The following is a 26,642-nucleotide window of genomic DNA, read 5'->3' as shown; positions in this document are numbered from 1 at the left end:
CACCATGAAGCACTCAGGGCTCGGGACCCATGAATGCCCGGATGCCCGGCTCCGGCATTGTCGATCATGAATTTAGTTGACACTTTTGTTATAGAGAAAGGGCGAATAGTGATATTAAAACATTTCTTCTAATTAATTTCCTTCCAATGTGCACGAATTCATGCTCCAGGCCATTAGTACCACAATAAATCCAGAAGCAGCCTGTGGTTCATTCCACGTGCTCACGCGTGGACTTGCTTACTCCGCACTGCCACCGAAAGCTATCCCACCCCCACAGAGATCTCCCTCAGGCTGCCCCTTTATAGGCCCAGGAGACCCCCTTCCCAAACCTTGGCAGCCATCAATCTGCTGTCTCTATGAGGAAACCATAGAGACAAGATCTCTTAATACACATGTAATGTATTTCACTCCTTCCGAGCCGTTCCTTCTATCAACAGCCATGCCTTTTCACTGCTGAATAGTATTCCATGGTAAGATGTGCCAGTTTAACCTACTGAACGGAATTTTGTGGTGTTTTTTTCAATCCTCATCCACGAATGTGTTTTAATGATGTTTAGAGAGAGCAGGAGGAAGAGAAGTAGTTGTCTCCCGTAGGCACCCTGACTAGGGATCAAACCCACCACCTTTTGTTGTACGTGACAGTGTTCCAACCAACTGAGCCATCGGGCAGAGCTGTGGGTGTGTTTTCACAGAGTAAAACTTAAATTGTAAAAAAAGAAAAAGCCGAGACAGGTTTGGCTCAGTGGATAGAGCGTCGGCTTCAGGACTGAAGGGTCCTGGGTTCGATTCTGGTCAAGGGCATGTACCTTGGTTGCGGGCATATCTCCGGTGGGGGGTGTGCAAGAGGCAGCTGATCGATGACACTCTCTCATTGATGTTTAACTATCTCTCTCCCTTCTTCTCTGTAAAAAATCAATAAAATATAAAAATAAATAAATAAATAAAAACTAGTCCGGGGAAGCAGGCCCTGAAGACGCTTGCTGTGTGTGAGGGCTTCTTGCCAGGCTCATTGCACCGTTTGACAGTGCTTTCATTTCAAACCGAAGGCAGGGAAACACACCGAGCCTAGATCTGGGTCTGGTGATGACTTGGCAACCTCCACCCTGTGTTCCTTTAACCACACGTCCCGGACAGACGACCTGCCTTCACGCTCCTGGCTATGAGCCTCCGTGGACACCGCGCCTGCACTGCTCTGTCCGCTGTGTGGACAGCGTCTCTCTCCGAACTAAATGCCAGGAGCGTGGCTGCTGGGTTTTATGTGAAGAACACGTTTAGTTTCTGAGGAAATGGCCCAAGTATTTCCCAGTGACTAGCGTTTACTTCCCGCCAACCACGTGGAGGTTTTCCGCTCCCCCGGGTCCTGCCGGGATTGGTCCCGGCTTCCCGCTGTTCCCACACGTCCGTCCGTCGGCACTGCCCTGCTGCCGCGGTGCTCAGCAGCTTTCAGGTGCCTGCGCTGATGGCACCAGTGAGGGTCCCTTCTTGTCTTTCCCATTTTCTATCGGGCTTTCCTCCCCTTTCACTGGTGCATTTTGGTAATTCCTTATTATGTTCCCCTTGGGAGGCCTTTATCAGATACACGCTTTGCAAATATTTTCTGTCTGCAGCTTTTCATTCTCTAAGACTCTGTTGGAGCAGAAGCGTTTCCAGTTGGCTAAGTCACATTTCACAATACACTTTTTACGGATTGTGCTTTTGGTCTCATGTCCTAAGGATTCTTTACCAAGCTCAGGGTCCTGGAGGTTTTCTCCTGAGCGCTGTTATAGTTTCACATTTTACATTTCACCTCTGGCCCTCGTTAGTTTCAGCCAAGGCTCAGGCTGGGGCTCCTCTCGGCCTGTGGCTGCCCCGTTGCCCCGGCACCACGTGCTGGAGACCGTGTCTCCTCCGCGGAGCTCACGTGCACCTTTGTCAGACCTGAGTGGCCACTTCTGACGTCCCCGTCTCTTCCGTGATGTGGGCCTGCCTTCCCTCCTCTCCCGGACGGTTCAAGACTCCTCATGCTTTAGTCTTCTAGTGAGCTGGTCTGAGCTGTTCTAGTTCTTTTGCCTTTCCTGATATATTATATTTCACTTTTTTGTTAATCCTCATGAGGATATTTTTTCCATCGATTTTTAGGGAGTTGAAGGGAGTGAGGGGGAGGCAGAGAGAGAAACATCGATGTGAGACACATGGATTGGTTGCCCACACGCCAGAGACAGAGCCTGTAACCAAAGTGTGAGCCCTGGACCGGAATCAAACCTGGGAACCCTCATTCCTCGGCTGACACTCTATCCACTGAGCCAACGGTCAGGGCTCCTGATACATTTTACAATAATCCTGTCTACATTTAAGATCTTATTGGGATTTGTTGGAGTTGCATTAAACCTGTACATTAACTCTCCAGTAAGAACACCTGGGCTTGGAGATTTTTCAAGGTTTTTAATCATGAATTCAGGGTCTTTAATAGTTACAGAGCTATGCAAGCCATCTCCTTCATCTGGAGTGAACTGTGGCAGTCTGTGCTTTACAAGGATTGGCTCATTTCATCAGCCTGTCAAACTCACCCCTTCCTGTCCTTAGTCTGGGGAACCCATAGTGATCACTTATTTCACTAATATTTATATTAATTTGTCTTTTTTTGCTGTTATCTCTGTCTTGCCAGGTCCATGTTGAATTTTGCAATGTCTGCCAATCTTTGCTCACCACTTCTTCCTGCTGCCGGTGGCAGGCCCTGCCGGCTGCCCTTGCAGCATCCTTTCTGCTCCTTTTCCACGGAACCTCAGTTCCAGTCGTGGTGGCAACGCGTCCAAGCTGACCACTGCCCGGGCCCGGGCTCCTCCCTCTCCCACTGGGAGGGGCTCCGCTGCCCCACAGAACGCTGCAGGCCTGGCCCCCACAGGTCCCAGGACTGGCCCTGTCCCTCAGGGCTCGGAGATGCCTGCTGCCCAGCCCAGGACAGCACATATGCTCAGCCCACACAGGGCTCTGTCAATCCAGCATCACCCCTATACACCCAGTCTGGGTCCCAAACCCAAGTACCCCAAGAACCCAGGCAATGCTGGATAGATCTCTGCCACACACGGGTCTGCTTAATTCTATTTACGGGGAAAAGTCCACAATACAGACACGCATACAGACGTGCGCAGGCCCACACAGCTCTCTGCTCTCCCCCACTCGGAGGTGGGACCTCTCGGGAGACAAGGAGCTGACGCCCCAGGGCGGGCTCCCTGACGGGGGAGCCACTGCTCTGAAGGCAAAGGGAAGGGATGGCCAGCTCAGCCCAGCCTGCCCAGGGCCTTCCTCCCACGGCAGCTCAGTCCGAGTCGCAGGCCTCTTGTTCGTTGGTGGCGTCCACTGCAGAGGCCAGGCTGTCCTCCTGGCCTTTCAGCCTCTCCCCTGGACAGACGGCAGACAGGGGGGTGAGAGGGGCGCTGGGCCGGGGGCCACCACAGGGCAGGGACCCGCCTCCCAGGCTGCACTCACGGATCAGCTCGGCGATGGCCCTCTGGGTCCGCTTCTCCAGCTTCTCCAGCTTCTTGGCGACGTCTCTCTTGAGGTCCCTGCCGCAGGGAGGGGGCAGGAGGCCGGAGGCTGAAGGCTGGCCGGTGTGGCTCTGGGCCCACCCTGCCTGCGGCCCCTCAGGCGCCAGGAACAGCCAGGACACTCCGCTCCCTCTGCACCCTCCCGGATCCAGCACGGCCATCCTCCCGGCCAGGCCCGCCGCACACCGGGCACTGAGTCCACGTGTGCAAGGTGGCTGGTTCCTCTGCCCCTCGGTCACTGTCCAGGAGCGGCCTGCCCAGTAAGTGCCCTGTGGCTCTTGCTCCTCCTGTATACCGGAAGCTCCCAGAAAGCACCAAGCCGTCCCCTGGATCTGAGTTCCCAGGTCGTAGGCCCAAGCTCGTTTCACCCACTCAAACACCTCCCTGTGGCGCTGTCCCTGACAGACCTACGGACGAGAGGAACGCCGGCCGGCTCTGAGCCCGCCCCCGTGCGCTCGGCCTCCCCCTGCCGCACTCACCAGTCAGGCTTCCGGGGCGCGAGGTTGGCCAGGTCCTGGGGAGGGAGGAGACAGTCAGGGCCAGAGGGGCCCCACCAAAGGAAGGAGGGAGGCAGGGCCAGAGGTAGGACAATGGGAAGAAGAAAGGGGAAAGGGGAAAAGAAGGGAAGAGAAGAGGGGGAAGGAGAGCAGGGGCAGGAGAAAAGGGCCTCAGGAGCGGCGAGAACGGGCCACCCGCCACCTGCCACTCACCACTTCCTCGATGATGGGCTCGGGCTTGGCCGCCTCCAGCTGCTCCCTCACCTTCTCTTCCACTAGAGGGAGCAAGACGACAGGGGCTGGGAGAGGCTGCCACCTGCCTGGTGACAGCAGCTGCAGCCACGGCAAAGGAAGAGGGTGAAGGCAGGGCCCCTCGGCCCCCAGCCAGACAGAGAGACCCTGGAAGGCGGCTCTGAGGAAGGCTGGGCTCCCAGGAGGAAAGCCATCGGGACTCCACCCCCAGCTGTGAGCACATCCGAGGGGGCTCTGGGCCTTTTCCCATCCCACGCAGACGTGTGCCCGACGGGGACGGCCACCTGGAGGTGCACTCGGCGCACCTGGGCCTCCAGGCAGCCTGACCGGGGCCGGGGGCAGGGGGCCTGACCCTGGGCACAGACGCTGGGCGCCCTGGCACCAAACCTGGGGCCACGGCCCTGCCAGGCCCATCACTCGCCCCCTGCTCCCTCAGGATGGAGTGCAGGGGACAGTCCTGTCACCGCAGACGCGTGCAGCCAGGCTTCCCCACCTTCCTCTCTCGAGGAGAAGGGCCCGGGGCAGAGGAGGGTGGGCCCGCCTCCGAGCTCAGCCCCGCCCGGCCTCACCCCTCCAGCCATGGGTACTGCCCCCGCCACGGTGCCCCCGTACCACCACTGTGGGGCCCACAACACCAGGGACACACGGGCATTTCAGGGGCAAGGAGATGAGGAAGCAGACGGTGTGGCAGAATGGGCAGCACTTCGCTGTTTTACAAGATAATGTATTTATTCACTTAATACTCATCGAATTGAAAACAAAAGTGAAGATTAAAAGAGCCAGGGACCCAGGTGACAAGAAGCGCCCGGCCTCTCTGCTGCAGGTGGCTGGGGGCAGCCCGCCGCTGGCCGATGCTCCTGGCTCCTGGCTGCTGCCCACTCGGTGAGTGCAGGCCCGGCAGTGGCCCTCACCCCGCAGACCACCTCTCCCGGCCCTGGCCCGGCACTGTCACACCTCCACCTCCCGCAGCACCTGCATGGCCGGCCCCTCGTCGGGGTCAAAGCCCAGAGGGTTCCTCTGAGGTGTGGCCTCTTCCCTCCAAGGCCCTTAGGAGGCCTCCCAGCCGGGGTGCGAGCAGGGCAGAGCCTGCCTGCTGCTCTGCGGTCACCAGCGCCGACCACGTGTGCACCGGCCAGGAGGTGGCGGGGAGGGTGCTAGGGGCCCAGCTTCCAGCCTGGCGCTGCCAGCTTCCTTTCCAGGAGCACCTGACAGTGCGCGGGGCGGAGACGCCACCTACCTGCCACGGGCTTGGCCTGGGGCACCCTCCTCCTCTTCAGGTCCTCGTCCTCGGGGACGTAGTTGCGCAGCCGGAGTTCCCTGCAGCGGAGAGCGAGCAGAGACGGAGTGAGTGGGGGACAGTGTTGGTCACCGCGGACACGTGCAGGCCAGACTACGAAGCCCGCCGCTGGGACTTCCCCCCCTTCCTCGGGAGGGCCCGCGGGGGAGGAGGGCCCGAGGGGGGGGGCCTCGAGGGGGGGGCCTCGGGGGGGAGGGCCCGCGGGGGAGGAGGGCCCGAGGGGGGGGCCTCGGGGGGGAGGGCCCGCGGGGGGTGGGGTGGGAGGGCCCAGGACAGAAGCATGGTGGGCCCGCCTCTGACCCTCAGCCCACATCCCTCTCAGCAGCTGGCTGGCCGCTCTCCCAAGGGCCTGCCCGCCCTGCAGGCTCCCGTGGGCGCTGGGGCCAGGGTGCCTGAACAGCCATCACAGCATCTCCCTGGATTAGCTTCCTCTGATTGTCACAGGAACTGAGGGTCAGAGGCGGCCGGTTTGAGAGGGTCACACAGCAAAGCCCTGCTGAGCTACTCCTCAGAGACAGCTGGTCTCACCACTGCTCCCAGCCTGGCCTCCGCCTGGGCCTTCATGCCCCGGCCCCGGTACATCGTCCCTCGGCTCTGTGCTGGGCGTGGCCGGCAAGGACCGAGGGGGCTGGCAGACACCGCGGAGGGCTGGGACAGCCACGTCCAGATGCAGAGCCTGACCTCTGAGAGGAACCACGAGGGGCCAGTCACACACGGGGCCTGCCGGTGCCCGTGCCACTGTCCCCTCCGCTGTCTCCGCACCCGGGCAGCGGCACCAGCACTGGCTGGGCAGTCCTCAGGCCCCGCCCACAGAGCCCCGCCTGCAGAGGCCCTGGACGACCCCCCAGAGGGGCAGAGAGCTCTGGGGCTGCGTAGTAAGGAGCCACTGAGCCTGAGCTGGCGTCTCTGTGGTCTGAGCGTCCGCTTGCGGACTGAAAGGTCCGGGTTCAGTTTTGATCCGGGGCACACGCCCGGTTGCAGACTCGATCCCCGCGGTGGGAAGGCAGGCTGCAGTGGGCGTGACCCGCACTGGCTTCCCCTCACCACAGGGTGGGGAGAAAGCAGAAGAGAAACTGGGTGTGGGAAACTGCAGGGATCTGTGGGAAAAACACTGTCATTCTCAAACTGGCTCCAGGTTCTGAGAGAAATCAGGAGAGTCCGGGGTGGGGGGCCGGGACCCTGAGCGGCACTCAGCAGAGCGGCTGGACGGAGGGCGGGAGGACACGGCAGGGGGCAGGGAGGTCCCGGGAGCCGGGGAGAGCCGCCAGGCAGTCCCCAGCGCCCACTGTCCCTCGCCCTGGAGCCGGGCACTATCCAAGCAATCGAACACCTGGTGTCCCTGAGCCCAGCCTGCACCCTCTCCAATCCCCGCCCACTGCCCGCTGCAGCTGGAGCAATTCTCTCCGGAGCGGCAATGTCGACGGGCACTGCAGGCGTGCCAGCATACACAGCACCTGGCTGCTTAGTCAGGAGCACTGGCTTTTCTCCTTACATTTTCAAACAGAAAAATGACAACAGCAACACAACAATAGTGGTCCGATGTGAATGAATAAAAATTATACCTATTTTTTTGTCAGATCAGTGAAAAATAATACATTTTTTTGGTGTGAGACAGAATTTTAATAATTAATTTACGTGTGCCATGAGATAAAAATGGTTAAAAATCGCTGCTCTAGCCAAAACCGGTTTGGCTCAGTGGATAGAGCGTCGGCCTGCGGACTGAAAGGTCCCGGGTTCGATTCCGGTCAAGGGCATGTACATTGGTTGCGGGCACATCCCCAGTCGGGGGTGGGCAAGAGGCAGCTAGTCGATGTTTCTCTCTCATCAACGTTTCTAACTCGCTATCCCTCTCAATTCCTCTCTGTGTAAAATCGATAAAAAATATATTTTTAAAAAAATAAAAATAAATAATAAATAAATAAGTAAAAATCGCTGCTCTAAAGGAAATAAAATTATCCAGAACCTCAAATTATCTCTAGAACTTTTCACACCTAACACGCAGGATTCAATCAAAGCCATGAGAAAAAATAGAGACAACATAAATGCACGCGTGGGTGCTCCGAACGTTGGAATGATCAGAAACGAAATGTAAAATAATTAACACAACAAAAGTTCAGGAAGCTAAACCACAAGATGGAGAATTTCAGCAGACAACCAAAACAGTAAAAGTTAATCAAATGGGAACACTATAACTGAAGTACAACCCCATTAAGGACGCACTAGATGAGTCCAGCAGTCGTCAGGGCACCTGCAAACGCAGGGCCAGAGAGCGGAAAGACCGGCCAGAGACGGCCGGCGGAGGCAGGAGCAGCTGGGACGGCCGGAGAGAGCCTGGGAGACACAGGCAACGTGACCGAAAGGCCTGGCATCCGTGGACTCCCAGTCCCAGCAGGAGGAGAGCGGGCAGAGAGCTTTTTACGGGAGGGAACACATCAGCCCGGGCCAGAGAACACCACGCGCCCAGGAACGGCCCCAGACAGGCCTGTCCGACTGCCGACCCGGGCAGATGCTCAGACAGACACGGGCCCCAGGCAGACACGGCCGCCAGCCGACTTCTCCCCCAGCGATGGAAGCCCCGGTCCAGGAACGGCTCAGAGCAGACGCAGCTCCTCCGGACACCGCCCCGCGCCCGCTCGCTCTGCCTGTCGGCCTAGGCCGGCACGGGGGACCCCTCCTGCCCAACGAGGACAAGCCCGGAGCCCGGCGGGGCGCGGCACTCCCCACCACGGCTCCGGGTCCTCGGAAATGCTCGGCCCGCGGCTGTCCCGTGGTCACTCCGAGGACAGGAATGGGGTCCGCGCGTGGGCTCCTGTTCTCCATCGGACGGGGGCCCGGGGGCTCCTCTTCCTCCTGATGGGGAGGCCTTCGGGGCGTCACCGCCCGAGCGTGGTTCCTCACCTCAGGTGGACACCCCCACCCCCAGGGCAGTCTGACAGAGGGCGCTGGCAGCACCGGGCCCTGACACACGGGACCCGAACTCGTTTCCAGGCAGCGGACCAGTCCCCTCCCCTCCCCAGTCACAGGGTCAGTCTGCTGCCCACGCTGCCGCCGTGACACACCATCATGAAACCAGTCCTCTCTCGATTCAGTCGCCCACATCCTGGGCCTCCTCCTGAGCACCAGGATCAGGAAAAACAGGCGACAGCACATGTCTGAGCTGCTCCTCAGCACAAATCCTGGAGCCACGGTCCGCCCCTGCCCACAGTCCACCCCTGCCCACGGCCCGCCCCTGCCCACGGTCCGGCCCGGCCCCCTGCCCACGGTCCACCCCTGCCCACGGTCCGCCCCTGCCCACGGTCCGCCCCTGCCCACGGTCCACCCCTGCCCACGCCCCTGCCCACACCCCTGCTCACAGTCTGCCCCTGCCCACGCCCCTGCCCACGGTCCTGCTCACAGTCCGCCCCCCTGCCCACGGTCTGCCCCCTACCCAAGGTCCACCCCCCGCCCACGGTCTGGCCCCTGCCCATGCTGGGACTCCCTGACCTGGAGCAGGAGGCGGGGAGGGAGCCGCTCTGGAGGCACCACTGGAGTGGGCGATGTTTGCCCAGTCAGGCTGACGTCATGATCTGCCAGGGAGCACACCCTGCTTCAGACACCATCCCGGGACCCCACCCGCAGGGGGAGGGCCTGCATTTGCCAGCCTAAAGGGTCTGGGCGCCAGGCCAGGGCTGGGCTGGGCCTCAGCTGGGCGGGAACCTCTCCACACGGAGCTGGAGAACCGGTTTTCCGTCCGGAGAAAGCAGGTTAGTGCCGCTTTCTCCGGACGTGACAGCCTCCCAGGGGAGCCGCCGTCCTGAGCAGTGACCGCCGTCCTGAGCAGTGACCGCTCCAGCTGGGAGCCGTGTCCAAAGCCGGCGGGAGGCGGCTGTGGGTGAGGGTGAGGGGCTGCTTGTTCAGCGCCCAACAAGACATGTCCCTGGCCCCTTCCCAAAGGTGCCCACACCTCCCTCTCTTCCATCACAAGCCCGACTGGCACGCCTCCACACCCCGATCAGCGACCTGCCTCCGGGAGGAAGTGACTGAGGCTTAGAAAGCAAAGCAGCTGCACAGCCCCTGCAGGCCACTTCCCAGGGCCCCACATCACAGCCGGCGGTCACCCTTCTACATTAGGACACTGGACAGGTGGCTTAACGACAAGCGGGCCTGTGGACAGAGGCAAGAGCACCTCCCTCTGGGCAGCTCTGAGGGCGAAGGTGGGGAGGGCTGGGGTGGAGGGGGCTGGGGACCTGCAGAATAAGCCACAGGACGGCAGGCCCAGCCCAGAGGAGAGGCCGGGCCCTCCTGGGGGTGGGGACTCTTTCCTTCCCAGAGTGGAGCTGGCCAGTGGACCTTGGGGATCTGGCTGGATGGGGACGGGGCAGGACTTATCCCAGAGGGAGCAATAAAACTTTAAAAAGAAATTTATTCTAGAAAAACCATGCAATTCCCATCAAAATCCCAGCAAGCCTTTCCATACACGTTAACGAGCGGTTCTACAGCTACCAGGAAAGGCAAAGGAGCGAGGGCAGCAGAGACCCGAAGTCTCACAGGGGGCAGGCGCTGGGCAGAGGAAGGTGGGGCGCCCAGCACGTGGTGGGGGAGCCGGGGCCAGCGCTCCTGGAGTCCAGCTCCTCGGCCACAGACAGGACGGGCACCGCCCCAGGCGCCTGGGCCGACCCCGGTCTGTGAGCGGCGCCCGCGTTTGCTGGGGGCCATCTGCTGTACACGTGAGGGAGGGTTCACGGAGGCCCTGACCGCCCGCTGGGACGGGGGCTTATTGTTCACACGGGCTTATTTCTGCTCTCACCTGCCCACCTCGCTGTTCTCCCAACTCCTGTCCCCTTTGCAAAGTTAGCAAAGACCTCACACACAAGTCAACTCCGCCTTTTCTGGGTGTGCCTGGAGCCCTCAGCTCTCAGGGGGCCCCTAAGTTTCCTCCTTCTGCCAAAGCCTCAACCCCAGCCCAGCCCCCAGCCCCCAGCCCCAGCCCCAGCCCCTAGCCCCAGCCCCGCCCCCAGCCCCAGCCCCCAGCCCCAGCCCAGCCAGCCCCAGCCCCCAGGCCCCAGCCCCAGCCCCAGCCCCTGCCCCTGCCCCAAGCCTCCAGCCCCAGCCCCTGCCCCTGCCCCCAGCCCCCAGCCCAGCCAGGTAACAGCTGTGGCTCCATCCCCAGGAGGGAAGCGTTAGTTTCCACATCTCTCCGTTGAAGACGTGCAGGGGAAGAGGCTCACAGAAGCAAGGTGACCGCCTAAGGACGGTGTGAACACACTGGCTGAAGGGCCGAGTCAGGAGCAGGCACCCCCCCCCCACCCCGGGAACTTGAAAAGGCCCAGCTCCTCTGAGATAGGCTTCTGATTGGGGCGGAGGAGGGGCCTGGCCTGGGAGGGTTCCACTTACTCTGGTGAAGGCAGCAGAGGGAAGCCTGCTCCCAGTGCCGGCCCAGCCCAGGGCAAGTCCCTCCCCTCCTGTGCACCCCTCGTCCAGCAGCCCACGGGGGCCAGCTTTCTCCGGGCCCCAAGATCTACCCCCTCCCTCCCGAGGCCACTGCAGACTCCAGGTCTGGCTCAAGCAGAGCTGCAAGCTGCCCTTGGCCCCAGCTGGGCGGGAAATGCTAACAGACACGAAGCTCCTCCAGCTCCTCCTCCCGCCCCACACACGTCCCTCCCGCCCCACACACGTCCCTCCCGCCCCACACACGTCCCTCCCTCCCGCCCCACACACGTCCCTCCCTCCCGCCCCACACACGTCCCTCCCGCCCCACACACGTCCCTCCCGCCCCACACACGTCCCTCCCGCCCCACACTGCTTCCGAAACCTGCCCCAGAATCTCTGTTGGAGGCTCCAGCTCACGTGCCTGCAACCACGGGGGAGGGAGCCTTGTGTAGGCAGCTTAAGCTGCCTCAACCAGGTGATGGGATTTGGCAGAACAGGAGCACATACTGCAGGTGAGCTACTGAGGGTCAGCAGGACAGAGACGGAAAGAGGAAGGCCGAGCGTCGGGGGACAGCGCGGGGGACTGTCGGAAAACGGGGTGCCATGGCCGAGGGGACAGGAGGCGGCCCAGCCCGCTGGCCCCGCTCGTCACACAGGGAGGCTGGGAGCCGCCTGCGGGTGCTGCAGGGCCGAGCCACACGAGGGCTCGGAGAGCGAGGAGACATGATGTGGGGTCAGCAGGGAAGGCCGGTGCTGGGTCAGAGGGCCAGTGGGGACGGGTGCAGCAGGCTCCAGCCAGGGACAAGGGAGGCGGTGCTGGTCTGACCGGGCAGCGGGGGGGGGGGGGGGGGGGGGGGGGCGGCGGCAGAGGCTGAACGCAGAGTGGGGGCCGGAGGAGAGGAGGCCGGGAGCTGCCAGCGGGCATTACCTGTGCTTCTCGCCCTCCTCCTCCCCTTCTCTAAGCTGCTTGGCCTTGGGCTCCGCATCTTCCTTGTCCTGCAAAGGAAGGGAGAGAACCAGCTGCTCAGATGAACGTTCCTACTTCCAGCCACAGCTGGCGGCGAATGAGGACTAGATCTCGGGAGGCAGACACCCAGGCAGGAGCTCCAGCCTCCGCACTGATGCCTCCCTCCTCGCCCTCAACTCCCAGAATTCAAAACCACCACCCAGTGAGGCCCAGGCCCAGGCCAGGCCCTCGCAGGAGCCAGGAGTCTCAGGTGGGAGGAGGCAGCTGGTCGCTCAGAGGCTCGGGCTGGCAGGCCACCAGCACCGTCCTGGTGTGAAGAGCCACCTCTGAGCTGGGAGAGCATCGGGGAGGCCAGGCCGACCTCCCTTCCAGAAACACCCCCGGTTCCGCCTCAGACCAGGCTGCACCCTCCCCTGCAGGACCTCGGGGAAAGGAGGGGGAGCCGCTGAAAGCTCTATGGGAAAGCTGCAGACCCGTCTCCCTGCTGCCCGGCCTGAGGCCAGAGCTCACTCCCGTGGCAGCCCTGGCCGTCGGCCTGCGCTCAGGCGCACGAGGCCCCACAGGGGGGCGCTGCCGCGCTGCTCCCAGCGGCAGCTCTGCTGGGCTCCCCGCGCCCCGCGACTCCTGCCCTGAGGTCAGCCTCCCCCGCACACAACGGTACACGCAGGATGTGTGCGGCCACACGTCTGTCCGATTGCGTGACCTGCCCTCGGAGCTTGTGAGAGGCTCCTGCACGGAGCCCGTCCAGGATCTGCCTGCACGGGAGGGGGGGAGGCCCCAGGGGAGTCGGTCGGTGGAAGTCCACTTCCAAGGACCTGCCTTGGCCCGCCGCAGGCTGCTCTGAGGGGACAGCGGTGAGCCTCCGCACGGACTGCTGTGGCGAAGATAAGGGCAGGCTGGCACAGACACACAGTCAGACCTGACGCCGTCTGCCCTGTGCTCCGAGGAGTGACGGGCTTTGAGTCACTTCCTGCAGCGTTCACCAAACCCCGAGCGCGAGACCCGCCACACCCAGCCCACACGTGGAGAGGACACGAAGCCAGGCTGGAGGCCTGGCCCAGGGCCGTGCTGAGAGCGGGCAGACTGATCCCCCCGCTCAGCCCGGCAGCCCGGTCTCTCCGGACAGGCAGCAGGAATGAGTGACAGCGGCCGGCGAGGTCACCACGGTTCCAGGGGGAGGGGGCGGGCGGGTGGACAGGACGCAGGAGGAAGGAGGACATCCCAGGAGGGAGGGGAGCAAAGCGGGCGTGGCCTGAAGCACACACAGGTGATCGGTGACGGAGTAGCAGCGAAGGGGAAGGGAAGGGGGAGGGGAAGGCGATTGCCCGGAGGCTGTCAGGCAGGTGGGGCTGACACAGAGAGGAGGAGAGGGGAGAGGGTGCTGAGGGAGGGAGGGCCAGAGGCCTCTCCAGGAGCCTGCCCACCCTGCTTGGGCGAGGCATTCAGGGGACGGCCAAGGAGGGAATGAGGGCCCTCAGAATGGAGAAGCAAGCAGGGCTTCTCGCCGGCCCCAGGGCTGCTGGGCCTGACCCCACCCTCCCTCCCTGAGTGCTGGCCGAGGAAGCAGCCAGAAGCAGGCCGTTCGAACAAAGCTCCCGCCGCTGCTTGCCACTCCCCAACGGCCAGGCCAGAGGTGCTTGCCAAGGGGAAGGACCAGGTGGAAGCGAAGAGGAGGCTCGGCTTCCCCCGAGCGAGCGTGCTGCTGGGCAAACACACACACACACACACACACACACACACCCCGCCAAGGCTCCCTTCCACAGGGCGAAGCTGGGCGGGCTGGCAGAGGCGGGGACTGCGGGAACAGCCTTTGCAAACACCACGTCCCTTCCAGCCCTGAGCAAGGGCCACTCAGTAGCCGTGGCTGCCGCTACCTGGAATCCCAGAGACACTCGAGTGCCTGGCAAAGGCCGAGGTACTCATTAACAAAACGGGAAACACCCAGCTATCGGAAGAACACTTTTAAAGGCCCAGCAGCTTGGTGGGTGGCGTGCAGCATTAGCTCTGCAGACAGGCTGAGGGTCAGGAGGGCCCCAGGCTGGGTGCTGTGCCATGAGCAGGGACTGGGTGCTGCGCCATGAGCACCATGAAGATGCGCGCGTGGGCGAGGGCAGGACCAGAGAAACAGGCCACAGTGCGGGCACCGGGCTCCCCCAGCCCCCGCCGAACGGCCGTGCAGACAGGACAGCTTGAGCGCTGCTGGCCTCGGGCACAAGGCAGGAGCCTCCCTGCCTGGGATGGGGCAGCAGTCACACCGGCCCCAGCCCCCAGCCCGGAGGCTCAGGCTCAGAGCAGAAGGGCTGGCAGGACGACCGCCCTCAGGTCCCTCCATTCCGCAGGGGCCTGACAAGAGGCCGTCAGACAAGGGGAAGGACTTGCCCAGTCACAGAGGTCCCTCCAACCCCTGCACCCTCACCAGGGGATGAGCGTCGACAGTGGCACTTGGCTTCTAGAAACAGCCCCGACCCCACCCTCGCCCAGGCTCCCACCTTCAGAGCAGGCCGTGTGCACTCAGGCCTGGGGACGCCCGTGGGAGGAGCACAGGCAGGCGGGCTGAGGGGCACAGAATCTCAGGGGATGTAGACACCACACCCGAGAACCTTAAATGCAACTCACTGCCTAGCGCCCCCTTAAACAACGCCCCCCACCTGTGCCTCTCCTTCCTTCCCAGGCCTGCTCTTCCTTCCTTCTGCACCACCTCCAAGGCTGGCACAGACCTGCCCGCTCTCACTGCCCGGGCCTAGGGGAGGGAGGAAGGAGGCCTGACCCTGCTGGGCAGGCTGCAGGGCGCTGGCTCTGGGCCCTGGCACTCAGTGTGCTGCTGGAGGACAAATGCTTCTCTCACCCACCGGTGCCCGTGGGCCTGACACTGCCTCCGGGGGCACACGCAGGGGGGAGCCGTGCTTCAGCGGCCATGCTGTGACCGTCTCCTTGTCTATGAAACGGGCGGGCAGCCTGGTGCAGAAACGGCCTGGGCTAAGAAGGCCTGCGGCTGGTGGACAGGCGGCAGACCCCGAGGGCGAGGGCAGGGGAGCTGGCCGGGGCAGGAAGGAAAGGGCTGCAGAGATGCTTCCGGACAACAGGCCAGACTGTTTGTGTCTGCAAAGGTCGTGTTGAGCTTTCACTTTCTCCCGCTCACCTGCTCTCTCGCTGCAACCGCAGCCGGGCGCAGGGGCTGGAGGCTGGAGGCCAGCAGGAAGCTGGGGACGGGGCTGCAGACAAGAGTCGGGACGGGTCAGTGGCAGTGGGTGGGACCCGGGGCGCCTGAGTCTCTGAGGAACAGGGCGAGTCTGAGGCGATGGGGCAGGAGGTGCCGTGCACTGAAAAGGCGGTGGCACTCAGGGAACAAAAGGGAGTGGCGGCTTTCAAGCCGCGGGGCGAGCCTGTGCCTGGAGTCTGGAGGCGGGTGAAGACAAGGCCGAGGGTCCCGCCTGGCGAGGTGTCTGGCAGTGGACGAGGGCTCACTCCTCGGCACAGGCTGGTGGGCCCCGTCCGCACCCCATCACAGGGCCCTCACCAGATGACTGCTGTGTCCTACCTGTGGCCTAAGCCACGTGCACACGAGAAACAGCCACGCAGCTTGTCAGACATCATGACCTGCTCCCTGGCCAGGCACCCACTGGGTGCTGAGAGAGAAGAACGGGTGGGCACCGAGTTCACAGACCAAGGAGGGCACCAGCCTGGGTGCGTGGACAGGACCCCAGAGGTCCACGACCAGGCACACAGGCCAGCTGGGAAAGGCTCGTCTTCTGGAGTGAAAACCCACAGTCCCTCAGCTTCTGCGGGGGGCAGTGGCGCGGAGGAGGGAAGTGTCAACAGCCCGGGGGGGGGTGTATGTGAGTATGTGTGTGTGTGAGAGTGTGAGTGTGTGTGTGAACGAGAGTGTGAGTGTGTGAGTGTGTGTGAGTGTGTGTGTGTGAGTGTGTGTGTGAGTGTGTGTGAGTGTGAGTGTGTGAATGTGTGTGTGAGTGTGTGTGTGTGTGTGAGTGTGAGTGTGTGTGTGTGTGAGAGAGTGTGAGTGTGTGTGTGTGAGTGTGTGTGTGTGTGTGAGTGTGTGTGTGTGTGAGTGTGTGTGTGAGTGTGTGAGTGTGTGTGTGTGTGTGAGTGAGTGTGTGAATGTGTGTGTGAGAGTGTGTGTGAGTGTGAGAGTGTGAGTGTGTGTGTGTGAGTGTGAGTGTGTGTGTGTGAGAGTGTGAGTGTGTGTGAGTGAGTGTGTGAATGTGTGTGTGAGAGTGTGAGAGTGTGAGTGTATGTGAGTGTGAGTGTGTGAGTGTGTGTGTGTGTGTGTGAGAGTGTGAGAGTGTGTGTGTGTGTGTGTGAGTGAGTGTGTGAATGTGTGTGTGAGAGTGTGAGTGTGTGTGAGTGTGTGTGTGTGAGTGTGAGTGTGTGAATGTGTGTGTGAGAGTGTGAGTGTGTGTGTGTGTGTGTGTGTGTGTGTGAGAGAGTGTGAGTGTGTGTGTGAGTGTGTGTGTGTGTGTGAGTGTGTGTGAGTGTGAGTGTGTGTGTGTGTGTGTGAGTGAGTGTGTGAATGTGTGTGTGAGAGTGTGAGTGTGTGTGAGTGTGTGTGTGTGAGAGTGTGAGTGTGTGTGTGAATGAGAGTGTGAGTGTGTGTGTGTGTGTGAGTATGTGAGTGTGTGTGTGTGTGTGTGAGTGTGTGTGTGTGTGTGTGAGTGTGAGTGTGTGAATGTGTGTGAGTGTGAGTGTGTGTGTGTGAGTGTGTGTGTGTGAGTGTGTGTGTGAGTGTGAGTGTGTGTGTGTGAGTGTGAGTGTGTGTGTGAATGAGTGTGTGTGTGAGTGTGAGTGTGTGTGTGTGTGAGTGTGAGTGTGTGTGTGTGAGAGTGTGAGTGTGTGTGAGTGTGAGTGTGTGTGTGTGAGAGTGTGAGTGTGTGTGTGAATGAGAGTGTGAGTGTGTGTGTGTGTGTGAGTATGTGAGTGTGTGTGTGTGTGAGTGAGTGTGAGTGTGTGTGTGTGTGAGAGTGTGAGTGTGTGTGTGTGAGTGTGTGTGTGTGTGTGAGAGTGTGAGTGTGTGTGTGAATGAGAGTGTGAGTGTGTGTGTGTGTGTGTGTGTGAGTATGTGAGTGTGTGTGGAAGTGGATCTTTGGGTGGCACGGGGGGTGTTTGGAGAAGCTGAGCAGGGCGGGGGGCGGGGGGAACAGCAGAGGGAACAGCAAGTGCGGGGAGTGTGCCAGGCTTAAAGGGCCCCTCCCACTGCTCCGTGGCCAATAGGAAAGAAGCCTCGCAAGGTCACACCGAGGTCCTTCTCACACAGCAGCTGGAACAGCTCCCCAGGCAGCCAGGCAGGGCTCCAAACGCCCGGGGGCTGTCCGCGTGGGGGGGGGGCTGTCCGCGTGGGGGCTGTCCCCGTGGGGGGGGGCTGTCCACGTGGGGGCTGTCCCCGTGGGGGGGGGCTGTCCGCGTGGGGGCTGTCCGCGTGGGGGCTGTCCGCGTGGGGGCTGTCCCCGTGGGGGGCTGTCCGCGTGGGGGCTGTCCGCGTGGGGGGCTGTCCGCGTGGGGGGCTGTCCCCGTGGGGGCTGTCCCCGTGGGGGGCTGTCCGCGTGGGGGGCTGTCCGCGTGGGGGGCTGTCCGCGTGGGGGCTGTCCGCGTGGGGGCTGTCCGCGTGGGGGGCTGTCCGCGTGGGGGGGGGCTGTCCCCGTGGGGGCTGTCCGCGTGGGGGCTGTCCGCGTGGGGGGCTGTCCCCGTGGGGGCTGTCCGCGTGGGGGGGGGCTGTCCGCGTGGGGGGGGGCTGTCCGCGTGGGGGCTGTCCGCGTGGGGGCTGTCCGCGTGGGGGCTGTGCCGGGGGGGGGGGCTGTCCCCGTGGGGGGCTGTCCGCGTGGGGGGCTGTGCCCGTGGGGGCTGTCCCCGTGGGGGCTGTCCGCGTGGGGGGCTGTCCGCGTGGGGGCTGTGCCCGGGGGGGCTGTCGGGGGCGGCAGACAGGCAGCACGCCTGGGCAGGCAGGTGGTCAGTCAGTCTCAAGCTCGCTGACCAGCTGGGACCTCTGGAGGCGGTTTCCTCCCGTGAGGGGGGCTGAGGGTTCAACAAGGGGAGTTCACTGTCTCACGCAGGGCCCCACGTGACACCCACGGTGGGAAACGGCATCCTGGGGTTCCGACCTCTAATGTCCATCAGCAACGGGCCTAACTTGAACCCTGACCTCTGACCCTTCCTGGAAACCAGATGTTCCCTGTTTTCACCACCACCATCCTGCCCGAACCCCCACCCCAAACCCAGGAACCACAGGAGACTTAACAGGCACCCAGGATCCAAGGCCCAGGTCCAGCCTGGGACACAGAAGACCCATTAGCTGTCAGAAAAAATGACCTACATCCAACATTTTATTTATTTATTTACTTACTTACTTATTAATTATAAAATATATTTTATTGATTTTTTTACAGAGAGGAAGAGAGGGATAGAGTCAGAAACATCGATGAGAACGAATCATCGATCAGCTGCCTCCTGCACAACCCCCACCGGGATGTGCCCACAACCAAGGTACATGCCCTTGACCGGAATCGAACCTGGGACCCTTCAGTCCGCAGGCCGACGCTCTATCCACCGAGCCAAACTGGTTTCGACTGGCACTTTATTTATTTATTTATTTTTATTAAATTATCATCTGTGTATGGCACTTTATTTTTTGCCAAGTTTCTGTAGGTGACAAACTTGTGATTTTTAAAAATGAGGCTCAAATGAAGAATGATTCCCTCAGGGGTGAGTGACAGAGGCCAGGCACAGGAACAGGCACCCTGTGAGCTCTGCACCCACACAAACCCCGTGGGCTTCGGTGCTTTCCCCGTGGGCTGCGGGCCTCTCTTCCAGGCAGGCCTCTGACAACTGTCCGGCGATGCAGCTGCGCGTGCCGTCACCAGCTCTGCCTCCCTCTGCCTTCCCTCCTACGTCGGACACTCCAGAGGCCAGTCCGTCACTGCTCCCAGCACCTGGCACACAGCAGCAGGTGGAGCACCAGTGAATGGATGACTGGTGAGCCTCCCGACACTGCGAGAGGCAGGACTCACAGGCGAATCCCCTTAGAGATAAAGTTCTCCCCACCTTGGCTGACCCTCCCAACAGCTGGACTCCCAACAGGTTTGGCCCACGGGTCCAGAGGCCGAGTTCAGACCTAACTCGGGGCTGTGCATCAGACCCCACACACTTCTTCTCAGTTTGGGGACGCAGACAATGGCAGCCTAGCTCTCTGCTGCCACTCGTCTGCTCCTTCACCCGTAACATCTGTCCTCCCTCCCCTCCAACGTTATCTTCTCCTGCAAAATGAGGGGAAACCCCATCCATGCCCACTTCTTAGGGGTGTGGCAGGGGCCACCTCTCACTCGGTTCCCTAAAATTAGGCTTCCCAGTAAAGGGGAGCTCTGGAGAGGGCTGGACCCAACCGCCTTCATCTCTGCAGTAACAGCAGTCATGACAGTACACCAGACAATTAACCATTTTGTTAATTAAATCATCAGTATAATTAGTCATCTAGAAACCTACAATAGTAAGGACAGCACTGCTTTCTCCTTTCGCATGTGAGAAAAATGGGGTGCCGTTAACCACCCAGGCTCACACACTCAGTGCTGTAGGGCCCAAGGGTTAGGGTGGGCTCAGGTCTAGCCTGCCCAGCACTCTGCTCGGACCCTACCCCCCGCACACACAGGTGGTCTCCCTGGGTCTCAGGGCACCTCAGCATCACAGCTGCCACAGCCCGCGTCACACCCCCAGCGGACACCTCCCCTGGGACACCCGAGGGGCATGAGCGCCGGAGGGGCATCGCGAGGAGGCCAGAGGGCGATCCTCTCTGCAGCGGCGTCTCGTCCTCGGGACAGCGGGGCTTCGAGGCGAGTCTGGCTGCCGGCACCGTCAGGCAGGCCAGCGTGGTCCCTGAAACAGCAGCCCGATGGGCGGCCCATGAAGATGACACACCAGGGGCAGAGCCCACACCCAGACCATGAGCTCCATCGTGGCCACAGACTCCTCGGCTACACAACACAGCCGTGGGCAGCATTTCTGCACTTCCTCTAATTCTGCCGTCAAAATGACTGAATAACGAAACGACTGAACACAAAAGCAACTCGAGGACCCCGCTGTCTGGCGCTGTCGGACATTACGCACACCCTGAACAGACCCTCCTGGCCTTCGCTGGCTCAACGGGAACGCAGGAAGCCACGGCTGGCCCTCACGCCCGGCACAGCCAGGCATGTCTTACGACCTTTCTCGGGCTTTAACACACACACAGAACACTAAGCAGCAATGCTGAGCGGAGAGGAGGCAGACAGACCTGCGCACACCAGGTCCCTCCTGCAGCCCAACTGGGCCCAGCGGCCCAGCCAGGAACTGCACTCAGGCTGCGTGCCCTCCCATCAGCCCACACTCCCCAGGTCAGAGAACATTTCAGTTGAGAAACTGACTGATGGTGACCACGAGGTCACCTCCCACCCTCGCACCCGGCCCCACCACTTCCCTTTTCGGAGGGCACACGGCTCCTGCCACGAAGCCCACACACCCCACCCGGACTTCCTCTCCGGGGGAGGAGAGGAGCGAGGGAGTCACGGCTCCCGGCCCCCGTCCGGGCAGCAGTCCCCGCATGGGGCTCTGGGCGTGGCCGGCCCCTCCCAGTCCCCCAGGAGGCAGTGAGGCTGGTCCGTCTGGGGGTGGAACCGCCACCCACTCCGGTCCCGAGGACAGGCCGCTGCCGGCTGACCTGCCGGCGGGAAAGCAAACAGGCTCCCCTCGCACAGGAGCCGCGGGAGGAGGCAGCCTGGCTCCTGTGCTCACCCCCCTGGGCCCGATGCAGAGTGAGCAGAACTCCCCAGGGGGCGGCTCCTGAAAGTGACACCCTTCACCCCACACACCGCCCAGGCACACAGGCTGCTGGCACCATCTCTGGGCTCCCCGCCGAGCTCCCCGGCGGCCAACAGACCACGAGGCTCCCGCTGGCCACCTCAGGCGCTGGCTCACCCAGCCCGTGGCCACGGAGACGAGCGGCTCTCCCCTGTGGACAACGTCAAAGCCCCGAGGCCACGCGAACACCAGATTCCGACCGGACTCCACCAGGGGCTCGCCCGGAGCCAGCACTGTGGCCGCGGGCTGCTAAGTCGGCCTCCGGACTCTTCCCGCAGGGCAGGTCTGCTTTTCCCTGCGAAGACCCTCGCCCAGCCGGGCCCACTCGGCCCAGCCCCTTCCTTTCTCCCCTCAAGCGTCCGCAGACAGAAAGGCGACGAGACAGGCTGCTCCTCGGAGCCCAGGGCCAGGGAGCGGAAGCAGACAGGGGGGCACGGGCTCCCTGCGGCTGCCAGGGCGTGCCTGGCTTCCTGGTGCCCTGGGAGTGCCGGTGACTAACAGCTGACGGAGGACACCTGAGCCCAGCTCACCTGCGGGCGGGTGCGAGGGCCGTCCCTGCTGGGAAGAGGGAGCGGGCAGGGCAGGGAGTGCGGAGTGACTGGGGGAGTGGGAGGCCTGAGCCGGGCCAGCCGGGGAGCTGGTGCAGCAGGAAGGTGGGAAGGCCGCCCGGCTCCAGACAGAGCCCACGAGCACTGAGAACCAGGGTGAGTCAGGGACAGGCGGGAGCGGCAACAATGGGACTCGCGGGTTATTGTAAAGGACATTCAGAAAGCACCGGAAAGGAAAGGGCAAAGGTCACCGGTGGAAATGATGGAGAGCCGGCCGGCAGCAGCAGCAGCGCCTGTGCGCGCCTCCCCATGCCACACAGCGCTCCCAACGCTGCCCCCCTCCCTCGAGTGCACACGCCCTGGATCAGTATTACCAGCCCCTCCAAGCACAAGGTCAGAACTACCGGCTCTACCCAATGGCTCACAGCTCCTAACGACGGCTAGCATTTCACTGGGGTCTTCCGATGGCATCACGCTTCCAGAACTCTCCGCGGCCCCGGGCTTGGGTGTGCTTTCCTCGCACAGCAGCCAGAGAAGTGTGACCAGGGCCTTCCTTACCAGGTGAGAAAAGTAAGAAAACCACTAATGTTGGGGCTACAACGGCCTCGAATATCACCCACACAGGAGGACCCAGTTATAGACAGACCCACCACATCCGAACCTCCCGGGAGCCTGCCCTCTCCCAGCCATGCTTCCACCCCGCGGCCATGAGGCGCCCTGGGCCAGACCACATCCCTCCAGAGCTGACCCAGTGCAGGAAGTGACCTCCGAGGTATGAGGCCACACCGAGCTGCCTGCGGACCTGCTGTGGTCACCAGGGAGCTCTGGACAGAGCAGGCCTGATGAGGAGACGGCCATCTCTCAGGCATCGTAAGCATCGTGAAGAACATGGGAGTCCGGGCGGGGTGGGGCAGAAGCCATACAAAGCCGCAGGCCTCCGGACTCACGCTGGCTGGTCTGCCCACTTTACCTGGCGCTGACGCCGCTGGAAGGCGACTGCAACTGGAGAGCCCAGGTCACTCTGAGCCGCCCAGGGCCTGCGCCACGTTCACGCTGGTTCTTGGGAGCAGAAAGAGCTCACCCAACCCACAGGGAGTCCCTGGGAGGCCAGCAGGCAACCACTTTGCCATGGAGAAGCTGGGCGTAGGACAAGTGATCTGTGGACTGGGGCCCAGCACCCCGCCAGCCCAAGTCCATCACTACAGCCGCTCGGCGTGGGTGCGGACCAGGCTGGGGTCCAGCCTCCCCGCTTCCAACCCAACACAGGCCCCAACATGGGACCCGAGCTAGAAAAGCAAAGCATTTACAAGTCTATTCCCAGACAAGCCAGGGGTGTCAGAGCAACAAAGTGCGCTGCTCCTCGGAGCTATTTTAACCTCTTTTAACCTCGGATCAGCTGCTTCTCGGAGTGTCACAGTCTAAGAAGTCAAGGTAAGACAGCTACTGTCTCCTCCCTGGTATGATCTACAAGTGATAAAATCCAAATTAAAGCCAAATTTAAACTGCGAGTCAGAACCGGCACATTTGTGGGAGAAATACTGCTTAAACAAGCTCTTTTAACCTTCACCTACGCATATCTGCTTCCTGCGGAAGCCCGGGTGTTTTTAACCATGTGCTGCGCTGAGAGGCGGAGAAGGCAGGCTCCTAGGCTGCGGGGCGTCACAGGAGGGAGCCCGGGGGCCGGGCGAGTCCTCCTCGGGGGCAACCGCCGCGGCGTGACCAGGACAGCGGAGCCTGACGCTCCCGTGGCGCGGCCTGCGGCGGTGGAACCCACTGCTCAGGTGATGCCCGCTGCCCCAGCCCTGCCGAAGAGGGCCCTTCTCTTCCGTCTGTGCCCCCGCTGCCACCGGTGTCACAGAGGAGACCCGGCCCTTCCCTGGAGGCCCAGATCAGAAGGGCGCACCCTACACGAGTGCAGAGAACAAGAGTCCAAGTCAGAAAAGGCCAGCTGCAGTGTGGGGGGAGGTCCTTGGGGTCGGGGGGAGGGGGGCTTGCACAGATGATCTCCCCAAGTTCAGACCACCTCCACTCTGGCCTGCCCTGCTCCTGCCCCTGCCCCTCCCCCAGTTCCACGCCTCCGAACAGCTACTGCCCTACCAGCCCTCCACTCCATCCCTCGACAAGTATTTTCCCAGCCCCTCTGCCAGTTCACAGAGCCCACGTGGGGACAGGACCCTGACGCCAACCAGAGACAAAGCAGACACCGTGCATTCAGGGTCTCAGGAGCCCCCCCGTCCATGTAGCCTTCTGTGGGCAATGCCACCCCACCCGTCCCTGCGGCCAGCCCTCCCTCCCCTCCATGGCGCATACGAGGAGCACACTGTATTACAGCTGACGGCACCGCTCGGTCTCCCTGCCGATCCAGTCTGCCCTCACTCAGCAGGTACTCCGCAGTAAGAGTAAGGCCAGTGTAGCTAGGTGGTTGAGCATCGACCTATGAACCAGGAGGTCACAGTTCAATTCCTGGTCAGGGCACATGCTCAGGATTAGGGGTGTGCAGAAGGCAGCCAATCAATGATTCCCTCTCATCACTGATGTTTCTCTCTCTCTCCCTTCCTCTCTGAAATCAATAAAAACATGTTTAAAAGAGAATAAGAGTAACACCAGGGGTGCAGAAGAGCCAGGTGACTTACCCCTCACCCGCAGGGCCCCACGCGCACCCCACTCCCTCAGAGCCCCGCACCAGGCCGGTGTGAGTTCAGTGTCCAGGGGGAGGCGCTGTCCTTGCAGGGACAAATGTTTCTGCTCCGGCCACAGGCTTTCTCTAGACAGAACAGCTCTTTCCGGCCCTGAGCCAGAACAGCCTGGAGTGTGGCTTTACTCCCACAGGGCGTCGTTACTGTGGCAACTCTACTTCCTCTTGGAGTTCTTTCAAAAGTTCAAGCTGTAGATTCCCTCCAAAACAAAACTGGAGAGAAACCAGGGAGCTGGGAGCTGGATTAGGGAAGGCCCTGAGGAAAGGGGCTACACGGGAGGCTCGGCCCAGGCCCAGCACAGACAGGGCTGCAGGCAAATGTCTGGTGGCAGGTGTGTTAGCCCAGAAGCACAGAGACAGGGCAGGGCCTGCTTAAGGTGAAGACAAACCTCTCCCTAAAAGCTTATGTGCCAGGGCTGCGACTGCCCACCGCGACCTGCCCAGCTAGGACGTTGCAATCAGATCACCGGGAGATGGCTTTCTGTAAGACTGCTCTCATTGCCCAGACCCCCTGGCCTCACCTGGCTCTTTCAGCACCTCTGGCCCCACCCCTACAACTTCCAGCGACTCCTCCATTGCCTGTCCTCACCTTTGCTGTCTAAACCCTGGGCTTCATCTCCCTCCCACACCAGCACCCATCCCTCCGAGCCCAGGTGCCGCCTGCCCAGCTGCCAGGCTGCGCGGAGAGCTCGAACAGTCACCCTGGGCGTACACAGCCAAAACCAGGCCCGGACTTCCCCTTCAAAACCACTACGCCCTGCATGGCTCCTCTCAGAGGCAGCCACCCCCACTGCTCACAGGGTCAGGCCTCCCCACCCCCATTATGGAGCGGCCCCGCCTTCCAGACACTCTCCATTCTCAACCCCACCTGCCCCCCAACCCTCCACCTAATCCTGCCACCCAGAATCCTCCTGGCCCTCAAAGAGCCAAGCTAGTTCCCTGCTCTGCCAGAAATGCCCTTCCCTAGACCTTGGCACCCCCTCTGCCACGTGCCTCCTCCCCGGCCCAACCCCATCTTCCGCCGACATCCTGCATGCTCCCACAGCTGCCCTGCCCTCCCCACACTCCCACCAGCGCCCTCACAGCTCCTGGTTTCACCCGTTTACACGCACTGTCAGCCACGCCCCCCGTGGGCGCCTCGGGAGGCAGGGAAGCAGTCGTGACCACCGGGCCCTGGCACCGGCGGGCGCTCAGCAAACGTGGCTTGGGGGTGTGCTGGGGGCGGCCGCAGCGCTCCCTGTCGCTCCAGGGGAGGAGGGGCTCGGCTTCCAGCGACAGAAAGCCAAGCGATGAGAGCGTCCAGAAAAAGGACCATCTGAGGAACGTAAAGAATGCATGGACTTCTAGGCTCTGCACCAAGATCTACACCCGAGATAGAAGGTCTAGGGTGGGGCCAGAGGAGAGATTGCCAGCTGTTTCCCCAGGAGACCCAGAGGCACAGGAGGGCTGAGAATCTGACCGAGCAAACAGCTTCATTTCAGAGTCAATGCAAAGCCCCCATCCTGGCTCACCAACAGGAGTCTGTGCGGGAGCCCAGGCCTGCCCACCAGGCTCTCCCTCTCACCGGCCAGAAAGTGGGTCCTGGGAAAGAGCAGGGACTGACTACACACCCCATCTTGGCTGCACTCTGCAAATCCACTTCCTGGGTCAGCTAACCTCACACGAAAGGGAAGATTCGCCTTCAGAGAACCAGGCTCTGCGGAAAAAAGCCGGACAGGAGGCCGTCCTCCTTGCTTCCAATGGAAACAGGGTGGTGCACCCACTGCCACTCAGCAGAGGCCTGGAGGGCCACCCACCTCCCCTTCCAGGGCCGGTGCGCAAGGCCCCGAGCTGGACCCTTCAGACACTCCACAGCCTCCCCGCGCGCCCCCCCCCCCCCGCAGGCCTTCACTGCGCTCGCTCTCCCCCCAGCACGCCCCCCCGCAGCCCCCCCCCCCCCGCACGACCCCCGCACGCCCAGCCGGTGGGGAGGTCAGGGGCCGTCACGACCTTTCAGACAAGGAGAGGAAGGCTCAGAGGTTACACATCTGTCCCAAGTCGGCAGATGTGACGAACAGAGCTGAGATTTAGACCACATCTGCCTGGCTCCAAAGCCCACTCTCTCCACTGCGCCCGGCCCCCACCAGGAAACCGGATGCAGTCTCCGTCTTGATGGAGACCTGCTTGTTCTCAGGCACCGGGGCGAGCACCAGAGGACACGGGACAGAGTTCTGCCGCCATGACATCCCTCCAGCCCCAGGTTTCCTGTCGATTAAACAGGGATAAGCCAACAGCTACCTCCAAGGTGAGATCCCGTCACACCCTGCGGGCGAATGCTATGACAGCCCGCCCACAAAGGCCCCCCCCCCCCCCCCCCCCCGCCTCCTCAGCTGACTGTGCAGCCAGGCTGTAGAGCCTGCGGAGGTGCCAATGGGATCAGAGACGAAGGCAGCTTCCTGAGGGGTGAGCAGGAACACAGACAAGTCGGACTCTGCCCAGCACTAGCCCCCCTCCAGCTCCTCTTCTGCCCTCACCCACACTGGTCAGGGACCCCTCCCCATGCACCCACATCAGCAAGTGTCAGCGTGCTCCCCTCTTCCGCCTCGCACTGCTCCCTCCCACACGCCCGTGCTCGGATG

General features: G+C 62.0%; 1 protein-coding gene across 1 annotated transcript in view; it reads right to left on the bottom strand.

Moving 5' to 3' along the window:
- Positions 1–2,406: 2,406 nt before the first annotated feature.
- The window catches only part of CCDC12 (coiled-coil domain containing 12), a 33,882-nt gene continuing 9,646 nt past the window's right edge, over positions 2,407–26,642 (bottom strand). The window contains exons 4-10 of the mRNA XM_084901694.1: positions 11,908–11,975; positions 5,511–5,590; positions 4,235–4,296; positions 4,004–4,038; positions 3,466–3,542; positions 3,263–3,378; positions 2,407–3,224 (exon numbers count right to left, since the gene is read on the bottom strand). Of these exons, the coding sequence (XP_084757820.1) occupies positions 3,296–3,378; positions 3,466–3,542; positions 4,004–4,038; positions 4,235–4,296; positions 5,511–5,590; positions 11,908–11,975 (405 nt within the window). The 3' untranslated portion in view covers positions 2,407–3,224; positions 3,263–3,295. The remainder of the gene's footprint in view (positions 3,225–3,262; positions 3,379–3,465; positions 3,543–4,003; positions 4,039–4,234; positions 4,297–5,510; positions 5,591–11,907; positions 11,976–26,642) is intronic.

The sequence above is a fragment of the Pipistrellus hanaki genome (assembly GCF_964339955.1).
Source record: "Pipistrellus hanaki genome assembly, chromosome: 13".
NCBI classification, from domain to species: Eukaryota; Metazoa; Chordata; class Mammalia; order Chiroptera; family Vespertilionidae; genus Pipistrellus; species Pipistrellus hanaki.
Note: the sequence above shows the minus strand (reverse complement) of the source record. Positions and strands in the feature narration are given on the sequence as shown.